The sequence below is a fragment of the Eurytemora carolleeae genome, unplaced genomic scaffold (assembly GCF_000591075.1).
Source record: "Eurytemora carolleeae unplaced genomic scaffold, Eaff_2.0 scaffold192, whole genome shotgun sequence".
Taxonomy (NCBI): domain Eukaryota; kingdom Metazoa; phylum Arthropoda; class Copepoda; order Calanoida; family Temoridae; genus Eurytemora; species Eurytemora carolleeae.
The window spans coordinates 122,073-141,470 of NW_019396100.1; the positions used below are offsets into that span (position 1 = coordinate 122,073).

A 19,398-nucleotide genomic window follows, 5' to 3' on the forward strand; every position below is an offset into this window, starting at 1 on the left:
ACAAAAATAAGTTATAAAGAGGTCTTAAGTTTTTAAACTGAGAAAGGTTATTTGATTAGAATGAATATATATATATATATATCAGTTGAAACGCAACAATCTTCTTATAACATTTTATTCATATATATATATATATACTGTCCACTATCCCTCCTAATTGTCCAGGTGAAAGCTAGAATAATATTACGGTCAACTTCAAGTTCAAGTATTTCTTCTATTAATAAACAAGAACTGCATCTAGCTACTTCATTCCGCAACATCTAGTCTCAGCAGACACAGTTAACTCTTAGTATTTAATTGATAGTTTATAGATGATATTTTTATAGATTAATTTCTGAATTTATTTTGAAGTTCCTTGATCTTTGACCTTAATTTAAAGTGACTCTTTATTTTTTAATTCTGGATCTGAAAAAGGTTTTAAAGGGACTGTTTTACCCTAGACTAACTAGTTTTTTAACATATCTTCTTGTTTCCTTTCTTAAATTAAAACGCATCCACCGACAAAAAAAAAAATATGAGAAAAGAAAAATTATCAAACTGTGATCAAAATTCGAAAGTCACATCTTACAAATGGAGGGTTTGTTTAAATCAAGTCTCCGGACTTTTTAAGTTTTAAATTATGCTTTTATTTTTTATAATTCAATCTTTAATAAGTTGTTATTGTGAACTGCATTGTCTTTATGTCATTAGGATTATTTTTATCTTTTTTAATTTGGTAATTTTTGTACCCTGTTGTTTTTTGCAAAAAAGTTTTTTTAATTCGGTCTTTTATACTTTGATCTTTTGAAATTATTTTGACGTTCCCTTACCAAACCTTTTGAGAGGTGGGTCTCTGATGAGAATGCTTCTAAGAAACGGTTAAAAAGTTCCTCTTCTCCTACACAGCCCGTCTTTATTGTTTAATAAAAAATATAAATTTCTCTCCAACAAACATATTAAAAATGAACAGAGTAAAACTTCTAGCTTTCACGTAACATTCAAGTGTAGTTAAAAAAAGAAAACAATTCTGAAACATAGTGGGGATCTTAACATTTCTATTCCGTATATCTTTGCAACCAGCTGATAACTGCAACCAGACCATGACTTAATGATCTTTTAAAATTGATATTTAGAAATATCAAGATTTATGACATCAGATTGCAAAGATATTAATATGTGTTAAATTTAAACACTTCCTAACTAAATTTACAATATAACAAATAAATAATAAACATTTTAATAAGATAGAAGACAAAGGAATTGAGGTTTTGCCACAAACTTAGATTTGTACTCCTTATATCTTTGCAACCCTATACCTTTGATATTTCAAACTTAAGTTAGATGAAATATTGTGAGTTAGAAATATCAAAGGTCTAAACCATCAAGTTGCAAAGATATAGGAATTCAAATATTTGAGTTTGTGGCCAAAAACTCAATTCCTTTGTCAGTGACCCTCCAATTGAAACTAACAGTGAGATACTGCAGTAATTGTCAATAATGGAGGTTTTATCAGTATGTGCCTCCGTATAAAGAGTAATAATGTAGGTTTTATCAGTATGTGCCTCCGTATAAAGAGTGGAATAATGGAGGTTTTATCAGTATGTACCTCCGTATAAAGAGTGCAATAATGGAGGTTTTATCAGTATGTGCCTCCGTATAAAGAGTGGAATAATGGAGGTTTTATCAGTATGTACCTCCGTATAAAGAGTGCAATAATGGAGGTTTTATCAGTATGTGCCTCCGTATAAAGAGTAATAATGGAGGTTTTATCAGTATGTGCCTCCGTATAAAGAGTGGAATAATGGAGGTTTTATCAGTATGTGTCTCCGCATAAAGAGTAATAATGGAGGTTTTATCAGTATGTGCCTCCATATAAAGAGTAATAATGGAGGTTTTATCAGTATGTGCCTCCGTATAAAGAGTGGCATGTCCGATTCAAGAAATAATCTAATTAAGGTTTCAGCAACTTTTCAAACATTGTAAGATATTTCAGACGACTGTTATACAAATTGTTTCGTTGCAAGTTGTATTTTTTCACTAACTCAATTTTAATTATAGAAACTTTTAATAATTTAATAATTTCAGAAGAATGAAGGTTCAAGGGTTTCTTCTTTTTCTTGTTTTCTCCGTAGCATCTGCAAACCCTAGGTATTTTGGATGCTCAGCACCACATATAATTAACCCTATTCCGACTGGGAGGGGAAGGTCATATGCCCTCCCCCCCTTACAGTTTTTTTTGCAAGAACTCCAAAAGTTTTGGAGCGAGGTGTCTCAAATTTTCTGGCTTTTAAAACAAATACATTACCGTCATTTAAGGCTAAAACCTGGGACTTTGTACTTACTACCTGAGTCCTCTTAAATAAATATTAAAAAATAGCCCAGTACTACCTTATATACTAGCAAATACGAAAGATTTACATTTATCGGGAAAAAATGGGTTCTAAAGTTAAGATATGCTGAATTTCAAACCATAACCTTTAATTATCGTTTATCTACTTGGCTGGCTACTGGCTTTTTTAAATATCTAAACATAGGAGGGGTGGGTCTACCTTGCATTTTCCTGTGATTTTCCCAAAAGGCCTTTGGAAGATTGGAATCGCCCTGCCCAGAATTATAATTGGTTTAATCAATAAATATTTTATCATATTTGTAGAGGAGTGAGGTCTACCTGCGACGAAGTGCTGAATGTGTACGATGCATGTGTACACTGTTCACCAAATAGACCGCCAGGTTAAAAGTTGTGTCACAAGATTAGAATTAATTTTGGTGTATTAAAAATGGTTAAGGGAATCTTGTACATATTTTTTTCAAATCAAAAAGTCTGTGTGACATATAGAATAATGACTTTAAAGTTTTTAGTTTCAATCTTGAAAATAAGAAGAAAAAATGGTGGAAAAAGTATAAAATCCGCCAATATTTTGGGGGAAATCCGCAAAAAAACTTATTAGTGTACACTTTTGATGTGAACAAGTCAGTTCATTCTCCTTGTTCCAAATTCAAAAAAGAAATAGTTATGTCGGAAGATAAGTTGGATTTGTGTCATGTATGTTGTTGCTGTTGGGAGAAGTTCGGTGTAAACAGTAAATCTCTCAGAAATGTGAACTCTACAGTAGAGGACTTGATGAAACTCTACATATTCCCAGGGTTTCCTACAGATATTGAAGATTATCCTACGACCATATGCTCTAATTGTCACAGAAATCTATTTTTGTTGAAGTCTGGAAAGAGTTCAAGGAATGCCTGGGGTGAGAAGGTTTCTAAGGTATGTTTTGGATTTCATGTGATATTGTATTATATTTATTATATTTATCAATTTTCTTCTCAAATACTTTCATAATGATCGATGAAACTAAACAAATATATCAAAAATTCATGTTTAAAGATCGATTGGACTCAGAAGACAAGGAGAATGCCTGTTCTTAAGAGAAAATCAACAGATGAAATTCCTTCTGAATCTCTCAATCCTCATCTCTGTCCTTCATGTTTCACTAGGAAAGGAGCTGGAATACAGCATAAGTGTGGAAAAGAAGTGGCAGGATGTAATCTTCTGTTTCTAGCTCTAGCTCTTGGATCTCTTCAAGCGGAGAAAGTTGCAGCTGGAATTCTCCGTAATAAGATGGAAACTGAAGGATTAGCAGATGGATCAGAGTTCTATATTTCCACTGGAGGAAATCCTCTTCATGTTAAAGTCGGAACTCCAGATAATAATACAGCTAGAAGAACTGTGAATCAGATCGCTGTACAAATCATCAAACAGTTACAGATAGTCTTGGAGCTTTCTCTCAATAGAACAAAACAGATGATGGCTGTTCTACGAAAAGGAATGGGTACGGCCACTGCAATAGAATCAAATATATTTGGAAAACTACAACAGATAGAAGACACAATTACAGGATTTTACCAAGTTCAGAAGGTATATAATTATTAAAAACTAATCTGGAAAATCCTTTTATCTAAACCCATGCTTACGAGATTTAGAGGGTAAATGTGTTTTTTCCCATCTCTAGTTCTTTGCAACCCAATGGTTTATCAAATAATTTTTAAATATATCAAAGGTTTAAAATAGTATGATTTTACATCAGGTTACAAAAATATAGGGATTCAAAAATTTGAATTTGTAGCAAAGATTCAACTCCTTTGTTCACATTTTTAAATTTAAAAAAACTTTAAATTTCAATGATCCTTCCAGAATATTTGTATTTTAGTATATTATCAACCTTGTTAAATTAAGAATTTAAATGAACAATAACGTACAGTTATAACCAGAAACTTCTGAAATAGTTAGAAGACTTTTTGACATAAGTTATGATTTAATATTCAAATGAACATAAGACACAGCAATTGTGCAGTTTAAACAGACCAATATCACTATATAGGGGATTTTATATTTTACTAGTAAAACTATTTGCTTTATAACAACATCATTTACACTTTCTATTCCACAGTTTTCTGGTTATCACTGTAGGAAAAAAGGTAAACACTGAATCTATTATAGCAAGGTTTTCTTTCTAATCTGAAATCTTGTGGAATATTATTCCAGGTTCTTTAAACTATACTAAATGTAACTATCCTACTCATAGGTGCAGTTTAAGAGCTCTGCAGATTCGATCCTTTCAAGAGATCTAGTTTTTGTTCAAGACACATCTTCTTTCATTATGCATCTTATCTCAGAACGCCACCTGGATCCATTTCATACCTTGGTTAGAATTTCTATTGATGCAGGAGGATCTTTTCTTAAAGTAATTGTAAATGTTTTTGAACCAAATAGTGAATCTGGAAAGTTTCTGAACAGTGGAGTTCAAAGATGTCAGATACTTGCAATAACAGAAGATGTTCCAGAATCAAATTTTAATCTAAGAACAATCTTAGATAATCTGAATCTCCAAGATGTTGTCTTTAGTTTAGCATTTGATTTAAAATGTGCCAATGCTATCTTTGGGTTATCTTCACATGCTGGGAAACGAGCCTGCCTTTGGTGTGAAGGATTGGCAACTTCTGAACCTGGAGAACTGAGATCTCTGGAAAGTTTAGATTACTGGTATAATGAGTATTCAAAGAATGGTCATGATAAGACAAAGATGAAAGACTGTATGAATGTGATAAATCCAAGAATTTTGTATAAAGATGAAGATCCAAAATCCCTTCTTCAAGACTTAGTTCCACCCCCTGAGCTCCATTTACTGATAGGTTTTGTATCCTTGCTGGGAGTAAGTCTTATGGATCTATGGCCGGGTTTTGATGATTGGCTTAAGTCAAAAAACATCCTACAGAGAGGATATCAGGGACGTGGATGGGATGGTAATAACAGTAATACAATTCTTAAGCACTTAGATACCCTTGAAGAAGAAGTTAGAAAGACAGTTCCTCATCTTATTCAGTTTATTGAATGTCTAAAACACTTTAGAGAAATTAAAAGTGCATGTTTTGGAAACACACTGGAGCCAGGAATTAAAAAAATGTTTGTTAATCTAAAAAACTCGTTTCTTTCTCTCCAGGAACTCTGTGAAAACAAAGGAAAAAAATTATCATTAACATGGAAAGTTCATATTCTCCTGTGCCACGTTGAGCCTTTTGTATTATCTCATCAATGTGGTTTGGGTAGATATGCTGAACAGGTTGGAGAATCAATTCATGCTAAATTCAAACCAACTTGGTCAAGATATAACAGGTCAGAAGGGCATACAGAACATGGAGATAAACTGCTGTCAGCTGTAAAACAGTTTGGAGGAAGAAGAATCAATTAACTCGATAATTTGTAACCTAAACAGCCACTATTTAATATTTAAATATACAATTTTAACATATTTTGATATTTTATGTAACCATAATTTGACCAACTTTTCAAAGAAAATCCGCGAAATTTAAAAATGTTTTTTTTTTGCATGTCACACGGAATTTTAGATTTTAAAAATCATTTAAAATGACTTTCATAACCATTAGGAATAAATAAAAATAAATTTTGATCTTGTGACACAACTTTTAGCCTGGCGGTCTATTTGGTGAACAGTGTGTAGTGTAGGAAAAGCAAGTAATTTTACTAGAAACTTTTAAAATCAATTATTAAGTGAATTGGGCCTTTTTACATCGCACAATTGTGGTGTCTCATGTTAATTCCTTTATTGAAAGTCAGAAAGTGAGGCTAAAAGTCGTCTTCATATTCCAGAGTTTTCTGGTTATCACTGTAGGTTTACTTGAATTTAGGGATGCCGCGAAGTTTTGAAACCGGTAAGTTACGTATAGTGATCAAACGAAAGTTTTTGAAAATTATCGAAACGTTCCGTTTTCAAACAAAAGTTTTGAAAATTGATGAATAGTTCTGTAAACGAACGAAATTAAAGAAAGTTTATAAATATTAATGAAAAGTTTTGTAAACAATATTGTATATATATATATTGTATATTGTAAACAATAAAAGTCATTAGTTAACCCTATCACGTGGGCTTGATGGGGGGGGGGGTTCCACCCTTTCTGTGATTTTTTCTCAATAAATAACTTGCCCAGAACGCTCGAACTTATTAACTTTTCCAATTTTATAATTGAGAACAATTTTTGAAAATGTTAGTGAACAGTTCGGTTAAAAAGTTTGTCTATGTTAAGAAAAAACGTTGTCAAAAACTTTTTAATTTTGATCTACAGACCTAAAATTTACATTTGAAACGTCCGGATATCAGAAAAATTAATGTTTCATATTAATCAAACATTCGGCGTACTTTTAGAACGTTTATCTTATAACCTTCCTAGTTAAAAGGAGGTGTTTAAAAATGTTTAGAAAAGATTATCCTAAAAATCAATGCACGATGAAAATCTATAGATAGATAGATAGATAGATAGATAGATAGATAGATAGATAGATAGATAGATAGATAGATAGATAGATAGATAGATAGATAGATAAATAGATAATAGATAGATAGATAAATAGATAGATAGATAGATAGATAGATAGAAAGTTATATAAATGTGTTTTTGGTTGATGTTTTCAGTAAGAGTATTATTATTTATTCTGGGAAATTTTCTTGTTAATTATCTTCTCTAAAGTAAAAAAGAAAATTAAAAAAAGCAACTTTCTAAATTCAATTCCCCAAAACAAAATTATAACGAAACAGAATGAACAAAAATTTATCTGTTTCTGTGTGAAAACAAAATTAGAACGAAACAGAATAAACAAACGTTTATCTGTTTCTGTGTGAAAACAAAACTAGAACGAAACAAAATAGACAAAAATTTATCTGTTTCTGCAGTGAAAACAAAATAATTGTCAAATTTTAAAGGAATTATGTCACAAACCCTAATCCTAATTCCTATATCTTTGCAACACAATGTCGTAGATATTTTACACTGTGAGTTCATGTTAGATCAAATAAAATCTAAGTTAAAAATTTCTAATTTTTTCACAGTTTAATCAGACCTGAAAACTGTGGACACTTTTGATTTGTGCTTAATCCGCTATCTTCCCTCTTTTTGGATATCCCTACTGGAATCCAACCAATGGGAGTTCTCGCATAAAATGGCGCGTAAAATTTCATATTTACCGGCTTCTGATTGGCTGTTCGTGATTCTGCAATCTGCATACACCACTCCGGTTGGTTGAATTTAAGAACCTGTCTTTTATACAAACTAAAGATTAAAATATTCTTAAGATTAACAAAAAGAGGAGATCAAGCATTGATCTTGCTTTCCACAATTTTAAAGTTTTCAGCTATGAGGTTAAAAAGATATTGGGATTAGCAAATTTGACTTTGTGGCACAGACTCGATAAAAATTTGCGTTTGTTATCTTGTTCGCCGGTTTTTGTTTTATTTCTGAAGGAAAAAGGCTCATTAAAGTCAACACATTTCAAGTGAAAGCTTTCATGAATGAAGAAAAAACACCCAACCCCAACTTCTTCCAGCGCTAAGTAGAGAGAGTAAAAAAAAACTCAACACAGCCCCCCCCCATACACCCACGCAACTACCCGTGCAATTTCCAGCAGAAGGTTAAACAAATAAAAAGAATTGTTTCAACTTTCCTTTTAATTTGAAAACAAGCAAAATACTAAAATTGTTACAATATGAAACTGTCCCGCTTAGGGCTGGGGAGTGGGGGTAGTTTACAGGCATTTTTTTCAATTAACAAATGGGATTTTATATATTAACGGACGGGGTTATATATATTAACGGACGGGATTATATATATTAACGGACGGGATTATATATATTAACGGACGGGATTATATATATTAACGGATGGGAATTTATACATTAACGGACGGGATTATATATATTAACGGACGGGATTATATATACGTAAGAGAGGTTTTGTTGTGATGAACAAGCAAATCACTCCAATTTAGGTTAATTCCCCTTCCTGCTTGGCTTTATTTATATACTAAATTAAAAACACGACATTTTAAAAGTGGTTTTTCTTATCGCCCTTGATTTGTTTCATGCTATGTAAATAATATTGTTATTTTAGTCTGAACAGGTTAGAATAAGTGTACGTTTTTATCGAGCAGAAACCCAGAATTTTAATGTATATTTTGTAGTGGGTTTAATATAATGTATTTTGTAGTGCAAAGACTGAACGCCAGGGTTAAATAATGTATATTTTGTAGTGCACGAACTGAACACCAGGGTTGAATATAATGTATATTTTGTAGTGCACGAACTGAACACTAGGGTTGAATATAATAAATATTTTGAAGTGCACGAACTGAACACCAGGGTTGAATATAATGTTTATTTTGTAGTGCACGAACTGAACACCAGGGTTAAATAATGTATATTTTGTAGTGCACAAACTGAACACCAGGGTTGAATATAATGTTTATTTTGTAGTGCACGAACTGAACACCAGGGTTAAATAATGTATATTTTGTAGTGCACGAACTGAACACCAGGGATAAATATAATGTATATTTTGAAGTGCACAGACTGAACACCAGGGTTGAATATATTGTAACTGAGCACCAGGGTTGAATATATTGTATATTTTGTAGTGCACGAACTGAACACCAGGGTTGAAAATAATGTATATTTTGTAGTGCACAGACTGAACACCAGGGTTAAATAATGTATATTTTATAATGCGCGAACTAAACACCAGGGTTAAATAATGTATATTTTGAAGTGCACAGACTGAACACCAGGGTTGAAAATAATGTATATTTTGTAGTGCACAGACTGAACACCAGGGTTAAATAATGTATATTTTATAATGGGCGAACTGAACACATGCAAGAACTAAACACCAGGGTTGAATATAATGTATATTTTGTAGTGCACAGACTGAACACCAGGGTTAAATAATGTTTATTTTATAATGCGCGAACTAAACACCAGGGTTAAATAATGTATATTTTGAAGTGCACGAACTGAACACCAGGGTTGAATAATGTATATTTTATATGCACAGACTGAACACCAGGGTTGAATATAATGTATATTTTGTAGTGCACTAACTGAACACCAGGGTTAAATATAATTCATATTTTGTAGTGCACAGACTGACAGGGTTAAATATATTGTATATTTTATAGTGCACGAACTGAACACCAGGGTTGAATATATTGTATATTTTATAGTGCACGAACTGAACACCAGGGTTGAATATAGTATATTTTGTAGTGCACGAACTGAACACCAAGATGCTCTAGCTGAAGATGATGGAAAGCCTGACTTGTACTCACGCAAGTCTTGTAACTACCTAGAACAAGCTGTTGGGGTAAACAATAATTACAGGATTAAATGAAAAAAAGAAAAAACAGCAAAGTTGCAGAAGCGAAAATATTTCTTAAAAATTTCTTCTAGTTAATTGTTAAATGATTCTTTAAAGAATATAAATATGTTCGATTCTAATAGAGCAAAAAATGACATTTAAGACTAAAACATTTGTCAGCAATAGTCCATCAATAATAAAAAAAATGTAATCCTTCTGAATAGGAATAAAGAAAACTTTCCGTGTTCAATAATAATATAAATGCAATAAAGATGTGTAGAAAATGAAACCATAAGAAACAAAAACAACTATTTTTTCACCTGGTCTGGGTTTGATCTTTAATTATCATACAGTGAAACCCTCAATAACGAATACATCGGAAGAATTTATCAAATGTCGTCTTGGCAATTTTTCAATGAGTTTTATACTATATTACGTAAATTTCAGTATTTGTGAAAATAAATGAATAGCCATGAATATGGGGGAACAGTTTTAAAGAGTTCCATATAATCATTTAATTACAAAACTAAATATCTGCAACATTCCATTACCAGAAATTGAAGAATACGACATTTGATGAATTCTTTCTGTATTCGTTATTAAGGGTTTCCCTGTATGATGTTGAGATTTTTTTTTTGGTTATTTATATACCAATTGAAGCAAGGAACTTAAATGACCTAAGAACGATAAAGACATGAGATAATTATAAAAATTTCTCCTTAATCTCAGATTGCCACAATATAGGCAGTTTTATATGCCATGCAGGATCATTGTTACTTAAAATTGGGCTTTTTTCATTTCTTTAGTTCATTATTTGTAAATTATGTTCATGTTTTTTTTCAATCGTTAAAAAATTGGTTTCGTTTATTGGTTTAGAAATAGTTCAACCAGTTCTAAATCATTTTTTTTTGTTCGCTTTTAAGAAACATTTTTTATATCTGAGCGATCCAAATCATTTGTCCATCGTTTTTCAAAAATTAACGGAAGAGTCCATTAATGAATGGAACAGTTTTTTTAAAGGTAAATTTTCTCTGCTTAAAATTGCATTAAACTTGTAAAAAAAATTATAGGTGTTTTGATGTTTTTAAATGCCGTTTTCTGAATTTTGATAAAAAATTCGAATTATGTCCAACTAGTGTCAATGACGAAATTAACAAACCGTTAACACCGTTAATTCTACCAAAGATGGTTAACGATTTTTAACTGTTAAAAAATTTTTTTTGTGCTTCTGCGCTTTTAATACTAAATAGACCATCAACGGATGCGCCGTTAACAATTTTTTAACCGTTAAAGAATTGTTTGCGCTTCGCGCCTTTAATACTAAAATAGACCACTAACGACTTGAGCCGTTAACGATTGTTGAAAATTTTCTGCTAAAGTCTTTAATAAAATTGAGATCGTTAACTATTGGTAATTTTTAAATTAAATAGTAAATGCAGTTAACAAAAAGAACGTTATGTTCTAACTTTTAAATTAATGACTATCTGAAATTTTTATTTTTTAACGGTTTGAACTAACTGTTAACGAAACAGCTATAAACGTTCGAACGTGCCCAGCCCTATGCCCATTTCCAATGCAAGAAAGTTGTTCACGTTTTAAAACCAACTTTATTGGCCTGGCTCAAAATAGTGTTACTTCTAAGGACATATGTAGATTGTTTTATAGACCTGTGCTGATCTGCTTAAAGGAGATTGCCACTCTGAGGATTCGATTGAGGCAATGAAAGATGATCACATTAAGGTAACTCAGATTTCTAGGGGCTCAATGATTATGAATTCAAAGTAGAAATTCTAGTTTGATCATAATGTAAAATGCACCTCTTTTAAATTTTTGCCCATAAGATACAGGGTGAGAGAGAGAAAATGACTAACTAGGGAAACTTTAGCCAGGGGGGATATACACCCCTCCACACAAATGGGAAAGAATAAAACTGAACTTCAAGTAACATTAAAGGCCTGCATTCATCTTTTAACACTGTATCAACCTGGAGAATGGAGGTTTTTTACCTAACTGGATCCAGATTTTGCTACTGAGAGCTTTAAATATACTCCATAATAACAAGCCTGGTTAGCTGTTATTAAGTATCCCAACTCCTCGAAAAGTCATTAATTCTTTTGATTGAATCTGGTTCTATGTGTGCATGGTCATGGGCATTCCTGATTAGCAATAAAACTGAAAAACTGCAGATCTTAAAGAGAGGAACAGAAAACAGATGTATGATTAGCTAAAGAGAAAACACAACAGTCAGAGAAAAAAATTCCCTACTCGTTTTAAAATTTTGTTTAAAAAAAATTTTTTATTTGAAAATAAATAAAAGAAATGTATTGCAAAATTTAAACGCTTTTTAAAATGTTTAAAGTAGAGCAAAACTTCACCAACATTAGGTTAAAAAAAAGTAGAATGAAGCAATATTCATAAAGCTTTTAGTTAATACAATTTGAGTTTAAAAATGTTGAAATTAGATGTGGTGAAAGCAAAATTTATGTCTTTTTGCTAATACGTAGCATTAAAAAGTGATTTAACTATTTTTTTGGGAGAAATTATCATAAAATGCCTGCTTTTAAAAGAATAAAACATTCTCATCTCTACTCAGCGTTATTTAAGTGTTTGAAAAATATGGATTAAATCCTAATTTCAATTTAGTTTTAATTTCTCAGAATTGAACCAATTAATGAAAAGCCTGCCTGTTGAACATAAAGAATAAAAATTTAATAAACTGGGAATTATTTAAAAACTTTCGTGTCAATAGGCTCAAATTGGTCTACTTTGTTTAAAACCTGAATACATGTAGACATAAAGTAAGTGCTTCAGCAGCTAATTTATTATTTAAAAAGAGAGCAAATAAACCATCAGGAATTTTGAAGGCTCATAGTTTTTGAGTCTCATGTTAGAAAAAAATTCATTGAGAATTTCATTTAAATTTAACTTTAGATTTATCTGATTCAGTAAATTTTATATTGTAAAAGTTAGAACAATTCAATTTTATTTAAATTTTATTATTTCATTGATCTCATTAAAGATAAGTATTTTTTTTACGAATAAAATTTAAGGGAATTACATTATGCTCAAAAGATTTTCTAACTTATGTTTCCAAGTACTTTATTTTAATATTGTATTTTTCACGTTTCAAACGTTGATGTTCGCACAAATTTAGAAACGATAAATTCAAAGAAAATGAAATCACTGCGCCAATGCCGCGGTTGCCGGTTACTTAGGTAAAAAAATAGTCGTCTTCACATGAATTGTTTGCAGGCGATCCTTGAACATTTAGAGGCAGCTGAAGAGTGGGATTCTACTAAATGTCCAGTGGCCAGGTATTAATCTACATCATATATCAAGTTTTACAAAAACCTACATAACCTCATATATTCCCTCATACATACATGACCAGGAAATCCTCTCTAAAAACTGTTAGCTTTTGTCATGTGAGTCCTTTCACATCAATCCAGCTAGCCTACATTTTGTGTCTAAAACGTGCTGGTAAATATTTGTACCAATTCGGATGCTTCAACAATTTGACCAATGTGTGTTTGTTGGGGCTAAAATGCTATAGAGTGTCGAGTGCTATTTGTAGGAAAGGTTACAAAGCCAATCAATGGGCTAAAGAAGCCATGGTTCAGGCTATGGCACATTCATTTATTGAGCAATGACCATAACGCAAACGACCATAGAGAAAGTGGCTTAAGAGAAAATGGTTAAAAAATGAAAGGCTCAAGAAAAATGGCTTACGGGTGAATGCTAATGTCGCAGCGTTAGTAATTGAAATTCCAAAAGAAAAGATCTGGTGCAAAAAAATCTTGGTAAATCCAGAAGGATGGTTTTCAAAAGACCAGAACCTGAATTTTGGATTTCAAGTGAGCCTTAGTTAATAGATTGGCGATCCAATTCACAACCTTTGACTGATCAAGGATGTCTCACTTGTCCATAATAATCTACAGAAACCCTTGTAATTGTTGAATAATTGATTTGCAGCTTCAGAGATAAAATAAATATTAATATTTACTTTCTAGATGCCGCAAACCATAAACATTTTATTAATTAAAAATTTTGGAAACTGCTTTGAAACTGGTATTTTCGAGGAAAACATGAAACTTCAGCTGCGTTGAGTTCACACAGTCCGCTAGCGTACACTCCCTTTTTACGATGATTCGAACATTGATTAAGAGAAATACTCAAAGTTTTCTAGCCTCGGTGATTTAAGGGAACCGTTGTAAATCTTTCCATGGAGAGGCAGTTGAAATTACGCTTACAGTCTCTTTAAAGGGGAGGAAATGAAACAATAATCGAGAAGGTTCATAAGAAACTTCAAGGTGCATATTTAGAGTTTAAAGGTTTGTTCTGAAATGTTAGATCACTTATTCTTGATTATAAGACTTATAAGACAATAAGGTATTATTGTTAGCGTAAAACAAACACAAAATAGTTTTTGATATTTTATAAAACTTTAAGTTATACTTACTTTGATTTTCTAGTGAATACCTTGCCGGTCTAGAGGGGGAAGAAGATGGTGAAGAAGAAGAAGAAGGGAAAGAAGGAGAGCAAGAAGGAAAGCAAGAAGGAGAGGAAGAGGGAGAGGAAGGTGAGGATGTAGGAGAAGGAGAAGAAGGAGAGAATAGCGCTGATAAAGAACCAATTGAAGGTTTATATAAGGATTTCTAAACTAAACATTTTAGAATTTGATACTTGATCTAAACATTCATTGTTCACACTTTTGATTTATGCTCAAACCGATTATTTCCCCTCTTTTTGGATATCCCTACAGAAATGTGATTCCGACCAATGGAAGTTCTCTTATAAAATGGCACGCAAATTTCCTGGCTTCTGATTGGCTGTTCCGAGTTCTGCACATGCTACTCTGATTGGTTGAATTTTAGATTCAATTTCCTGTATAAAAACCAATAAAAAGTGAAGATCAAGCATTGATAATCCACAATTCAGGTTTTAGTCATAATTAAAAAAAAAATTCATGAAGAAACAAAGTTCTCTCGTTTAGAAAATATTTAAAACGATTTTCTTGTTTTCAGTTGTGGTGGATTTCTAAAAAATCTATATTTTTAATGGTAAAATTTCTAAAATTTGACGTGTTATGTTCCGATTGGTTCAGTTGTTTTGATGTTTATTGGATATTACTTTCTGTAGATTTCTGAAAGCTAATTATTCTCCTCTAACCAAGATTTCTCCAAACTTGACATTTATTTTGACAAAATTCCTTGGAAACCATGAATATAAAGATAATTCTGTTTTAGATGGAGAAAATGGAGAGGAAGAAGATGGAGCAGAAACTGAAGGTAAAGGAAATGAAGAGGGAGAAGGAGATGGAGAAGGAGAAGAAGAAGAAGAAGAAGATGGAGAAGAAGATGAAGATGAAGAAACTAACGGAGTTCTTCCAATCTCTGTTTCTCTCTCTCTTATACTAATCTCAATTTCCCTTTTCTAATCTGATTCCTAGAGGGGTCTACAGAATTTAGTGGAATGGTATGGCTAGAACTAAGTATATGTTCTCTACTGTTGTTGATAAATAAAATTTAAATTGGGTGTCAATACAACTGAACAATAACCATGCAATATAAAACTGTATTAATTAACTTTTCTGGATAAAAACTCATCCATGCAAATTCTGCTATATTTTGGGGACTACTGTATACATTGTGATATAATTAATTCGTTGTGATCAAGTGATAATGTGATAAAAAAAAATTTAAACAGTTTTCCTTGATGCCTTGAGCCAGCATTCTTTGTTTTTGTTTTTTCAAATATTTTAAACCCCAAGATCAATCAGTCAACATTCCACTGCAGCTAATTCTGCTACAACACATGGGCCCAAGGCCAACATTTACAATTTGTTTAAACATTTAGAAAAATAAATAATTTAAGATTTATAATGTTTTTAGGTTTAAGACACGTTAGTTTCAGCTAGAAAGATTTGGATATCTCTGACATCCTTTATCTAAAACAAGGTTTTAAAGTGAACCATTGTAAAATTACACTGAGCGTTCCTTTAAACTTTTTTTGTTGACTTAAAGGGAGTGTTCGCGAAAAATGCGTCGAAAAATAATCGATGACTATTGTTTGAAATATCTGAATGATTTGTTTGGAATTAAATTGATTTGTTTACGATCCGAGTTGAATGTTGCATCTTTTTGAATTTGTATTGACGCTGCGTTCTTCGGTGTGAGTCTTTTTTAACAATTTTCTCCTTATAGACACAACAGATAGAAGTAAGATTAGTAGCGATCAAAAGCGCTTTTTTATCGCATTAAGCCTATACCCCCTTTAATTTTTCGCGAACACTCCCTTTAAAGTGAGTGTTCGCGAAAAAAATAAAGGGGGGTATAAGCTTACGGTGAATAATAGTCGCTTTTAATGGAAAATAATCTTACTTCCATCTGTTGCAAGGAGAAAATTGTTAAAACTACTTTTTACTGAAGAGCGTAGCGTCCATACAAATTCAGAAAGTTGCAATATACGACTCGGATCGTAAAAGAAAAGAATCAATTTAATTTCGAACAAATCATTCAGATATTACAACCTGTAATCGTCGATTATTTTTCGACGCATTTGTATATAGTTAATATTTTATAATACTTTTTATTTCTTTTGTTCAAGGCACTTAAAACGCCGAAATAGTTGGCAGCCAGGTGTCTCTGCTCTCGATTCTGTTCCAATAAATAGGATCGATTTATATTTTCACGTCAGGGATCTATAGCATACAGGGGCGGATTCGGCGGATACAGGATTTTTTTAAGATAGAATTTTTTTTTCTGTTTTGTTTTTGCACTAGGTTTTTTCCCCTTAAGTTCTATTTAGAAGCTATTCTGAAATCTAATTCGACCTTGATGGCATACAATTACAAATACACCCCTGTTTAAGTTTTAACCCCCCCCCCCTTCCTTTTAAACTTATGTTGGAAATTTCGATATCCACATAAGGAACTGAGTTCATCCTTATTCTTCGTAACTTAGTGAAGTAAACCTTTAATGTTTTACACTTAGACAACTTAATCTAACAGAATTCATAGTTTGAACTTTTAAATTGTCTACATCATAGGATTGGTAAGATATAAGTAAAGAGATCTAAAAAATATGAGTTTGTGGAACGAATTTAGTTCTTTTGTTAGATAAAATCAAAATTGTAAAAATAACCCATTTCCCCAAATCTTATGTTGTTGATTATTATGTTGATCCATCTCATAGTCTATCTTGAAAAAATTTATAGTTGGCTTTTAAATAGTATAAATGAATGTAGATTACTTCTTTACAAATTCGGATTTACCGAAATGAAAACTTTAGGAAGGTGGATATCTAGATCAATGCCTGATCTCTTTTTCTTAATCTCCAGTTTAAATATTGCTTGTTCTCCTCATGTTAATCTCCAGAGAGCTGAAAACTTTAGAATTGGATATCCTTAATCCCGATCGCTTAATCTGAGTAACCAATGTACACATTTTTGATTTTCTTCTTATAATCCTCTTTTCTGGATACCCCTACTGTATGAAAGTTACGTTTGATAACAATTAAGATACGATGCTATATCGATTGAACTAAAGTCAGCTGTTCACAAGCCGGCTTCTAGAGCATAATATAAATTTAATCATGTTAATATGAACTTAATAAAAAAAACATTTTATTGGAAACAAACAAACATACAAAACAAATTTACATATAACTGTAATCATACATTTTTCTATTCGATTGAATAGTTAATTTAAAAAGAAAATTCACAAATGTTGACAGAAACGAAATATTATTCTGACCCTCAATAGTAAGATTTTCCTAGTTTAAAGTTATGTTCCAAACTTCAATTTTGTAATTTCACAAAACTCATAGTTTTAAATATCAGTGGTCTACAACGTAATTGTTTTTAAAGGTTTCACAGGTTTCAAAGGTTCAAAGATTATGAAATTAGAGATTCTGCAAGTAATGATTCCTTTGATTAAAAATTTTCTTTTCTTTCGGATTGTTAACTGTGAAATCATTCAATAAAGATATTAAAAAAAAGCTTCGACAATCTTTCTTTCTGACATTCATTTATTCTAATATACTAGCTGAAGAGCCCGGCGTTGCCCGTGGAAAAAAATGTTGAAAAAAAATTGAAAAAAAGGTTGAGAAAAAATTTGATTTTTTTAGCCCTCGAGTGTCCACAAAAAAATTCAGCTTATCCGGTCCAGCCGTTTGGCCGGCTGTAGGCATCATATATATAAATGTCTTGTTTTATTATATAGATAATTTTAGGATGGAATAAAATTAATATTTCTGTGGGCGTAGACTTCTCATTTCACGACAATAGACTTTAATATTTCTCAGAGAAGGTAGTGCAATTTTTTAATAAAAAAGAATCGAAAATTAAATTGAAACAAATTACTTTTAAAACTCTTTTATAGACTTTTTACTCTCCTCAAATATAATTTTCTAATCCTATACCTTTGAAACCTGATGCGTAGATATTTTGAAATATTAATTCTGCTAAAGCAAATGGTCAAAGTTTGAAATATCAAAAGGTTGCTCAATGAGGTAGCAAAAAATTTTAAATTTCATTCTTATCTTACTTTATTATCTCAGCATCTTTATAAGATTCCCCCATTTATAGACAAAGTATTAAAGTTTTTGCCACAAACTCAAAATTTTTAATTCCTATCCATATGTCCTTTCCACTTGATGGTGTAAACCTTCTGCAATTTTAAATTGAAATTATCAAACATTATTCCCATTTAAAATATCGAAGATCTGCGATATTGTTTTAAAAGATATAAGGGTTAAAATATTTAAGTTTGTGGCAAAAAATTCCTTCATAAAAGTCTTAACGGCTGAACCGATCGGGTCCAAACTTGTTGTGGCTTAACTTACATGTGACCAGAGGGAAGGTTTATATTTACAAAAAATAGTAACATTTAAACGATTGAATTGTTGATCAAAGAGGGGCACAAAGCGCCCTGAAAGCCTGGTATTTGACATTTGTGAATTAGAGTATTCAAGATTGAATCAAGATCCAATTATAAATGATGAATACAAACTATGACAAAAAAGTTCGTAGACAAAAGGGAGTAATTTAAAGACTTTTTAGTTTCAGGAGAATTTTAAAGAACTTGTAAGAAAAACTTTTTTGTTTTATGAAATTAATCCAATTATTACAATTTCTATAGTAATAAAAAAGAAAGAATTTTAATTAAAATATTAATTAAGAATTAAGTAAAGTTAAATAAAATTTATGACTGATATTTCTATTAGTAACTTCAAAAAAATAAAATAAGCATGAAAGAAATAAAAATTATTAATATCATAAGGCTATTTTGAATATTGGAATTTAAAAATAATCTTAATAAAAATAACGTTTATTTAATTAACTCCATGAGCTTAAAGAAGTGACACTTAAATGTAAAAATATTGCAGTCAAAGCAAAAGTTGGAATTGCATTTTTAAGATGGGGTGGGGGGGGGGGACAATGCTCCCCTACTGGTTAGAGCTCTAGGAAAAGCAGCAATAAAAAGTTTCGTGACTGCTGAGTATTTCGTGATACACTCTGTACACGTAACGTAATACACCATACAGGATGTCCCATAAAACATGACAGTTGGTAAATAGTTTTAAATGTCGTCTTCCATTCACTTTATTAGATTTTAAAGGCTGTTTGCAGTTTATCACGTTTAAAAATCTTTTGCTCAAATATATTTTACTTTGAAGTTACATTTACTATAATATGACTCCTTTATTATTGTCTTTGGTATCA

General features: G+C 31.4%; 1 protein-coding gene across 1 annotated transcript; it reads left to right on the forward strand.

Annotated features, from left to right (window-relative positions):
* Positions 1-2,856: 2,856 nt before the first annotated feature.
* LOC111694936 (uncharacterized) lies at positions 2,857-15,554 on the forward strand. Its single transcript, XM_023464007.1, has 9 exons — positions 2,857-3,241; positions 3,362-3,892; positions 4,560-5,277; positions 5,582-5,647; positions 9,542-9,681; positions 11,341-11,415; positions 12,928-12,989; positions 14,148-14,314; positions 14,922-15,554. The coding sequence occupies exons 1-9, from the start codon at positions 2,993-2,995 to the stop codon at positions 15,110-15,112; spliced, it is 2,199 nt and encodes a 732-aa protein (XP_023319775.1). The 5' UTR covers positions 2,857-2,992; the 3' UTR covers positions 15,113-15,554.
* Positions 15,555-19,398: the final 3,844 nt, after the last annotated feature.

Bases quoted from the DNA above. Each gene is read 5' to 3' on its own strand.
- LOC111694936 (XM_023464007.1), top strand. From the start codon at position 2,993: ATGTCGGAAGATAAGTTGGATTTGTGTCATGTATGTTGTTGCTGTTGG. The intron at 9,682-11,340 runs GTAAACAATAAT...ATTGTTTTATAG, and splicing joins ACCTAGAACAAGCTGTTGGG to ACCTGTGCTGATCTGCTTAA. The intron at 11,416-12,927 runs GTAACTCAGATT...AATTGTTTGCAG, and splicing joins TGAAAGATGATCACATTAAG to GCGATCCTTGAACATTTAGA.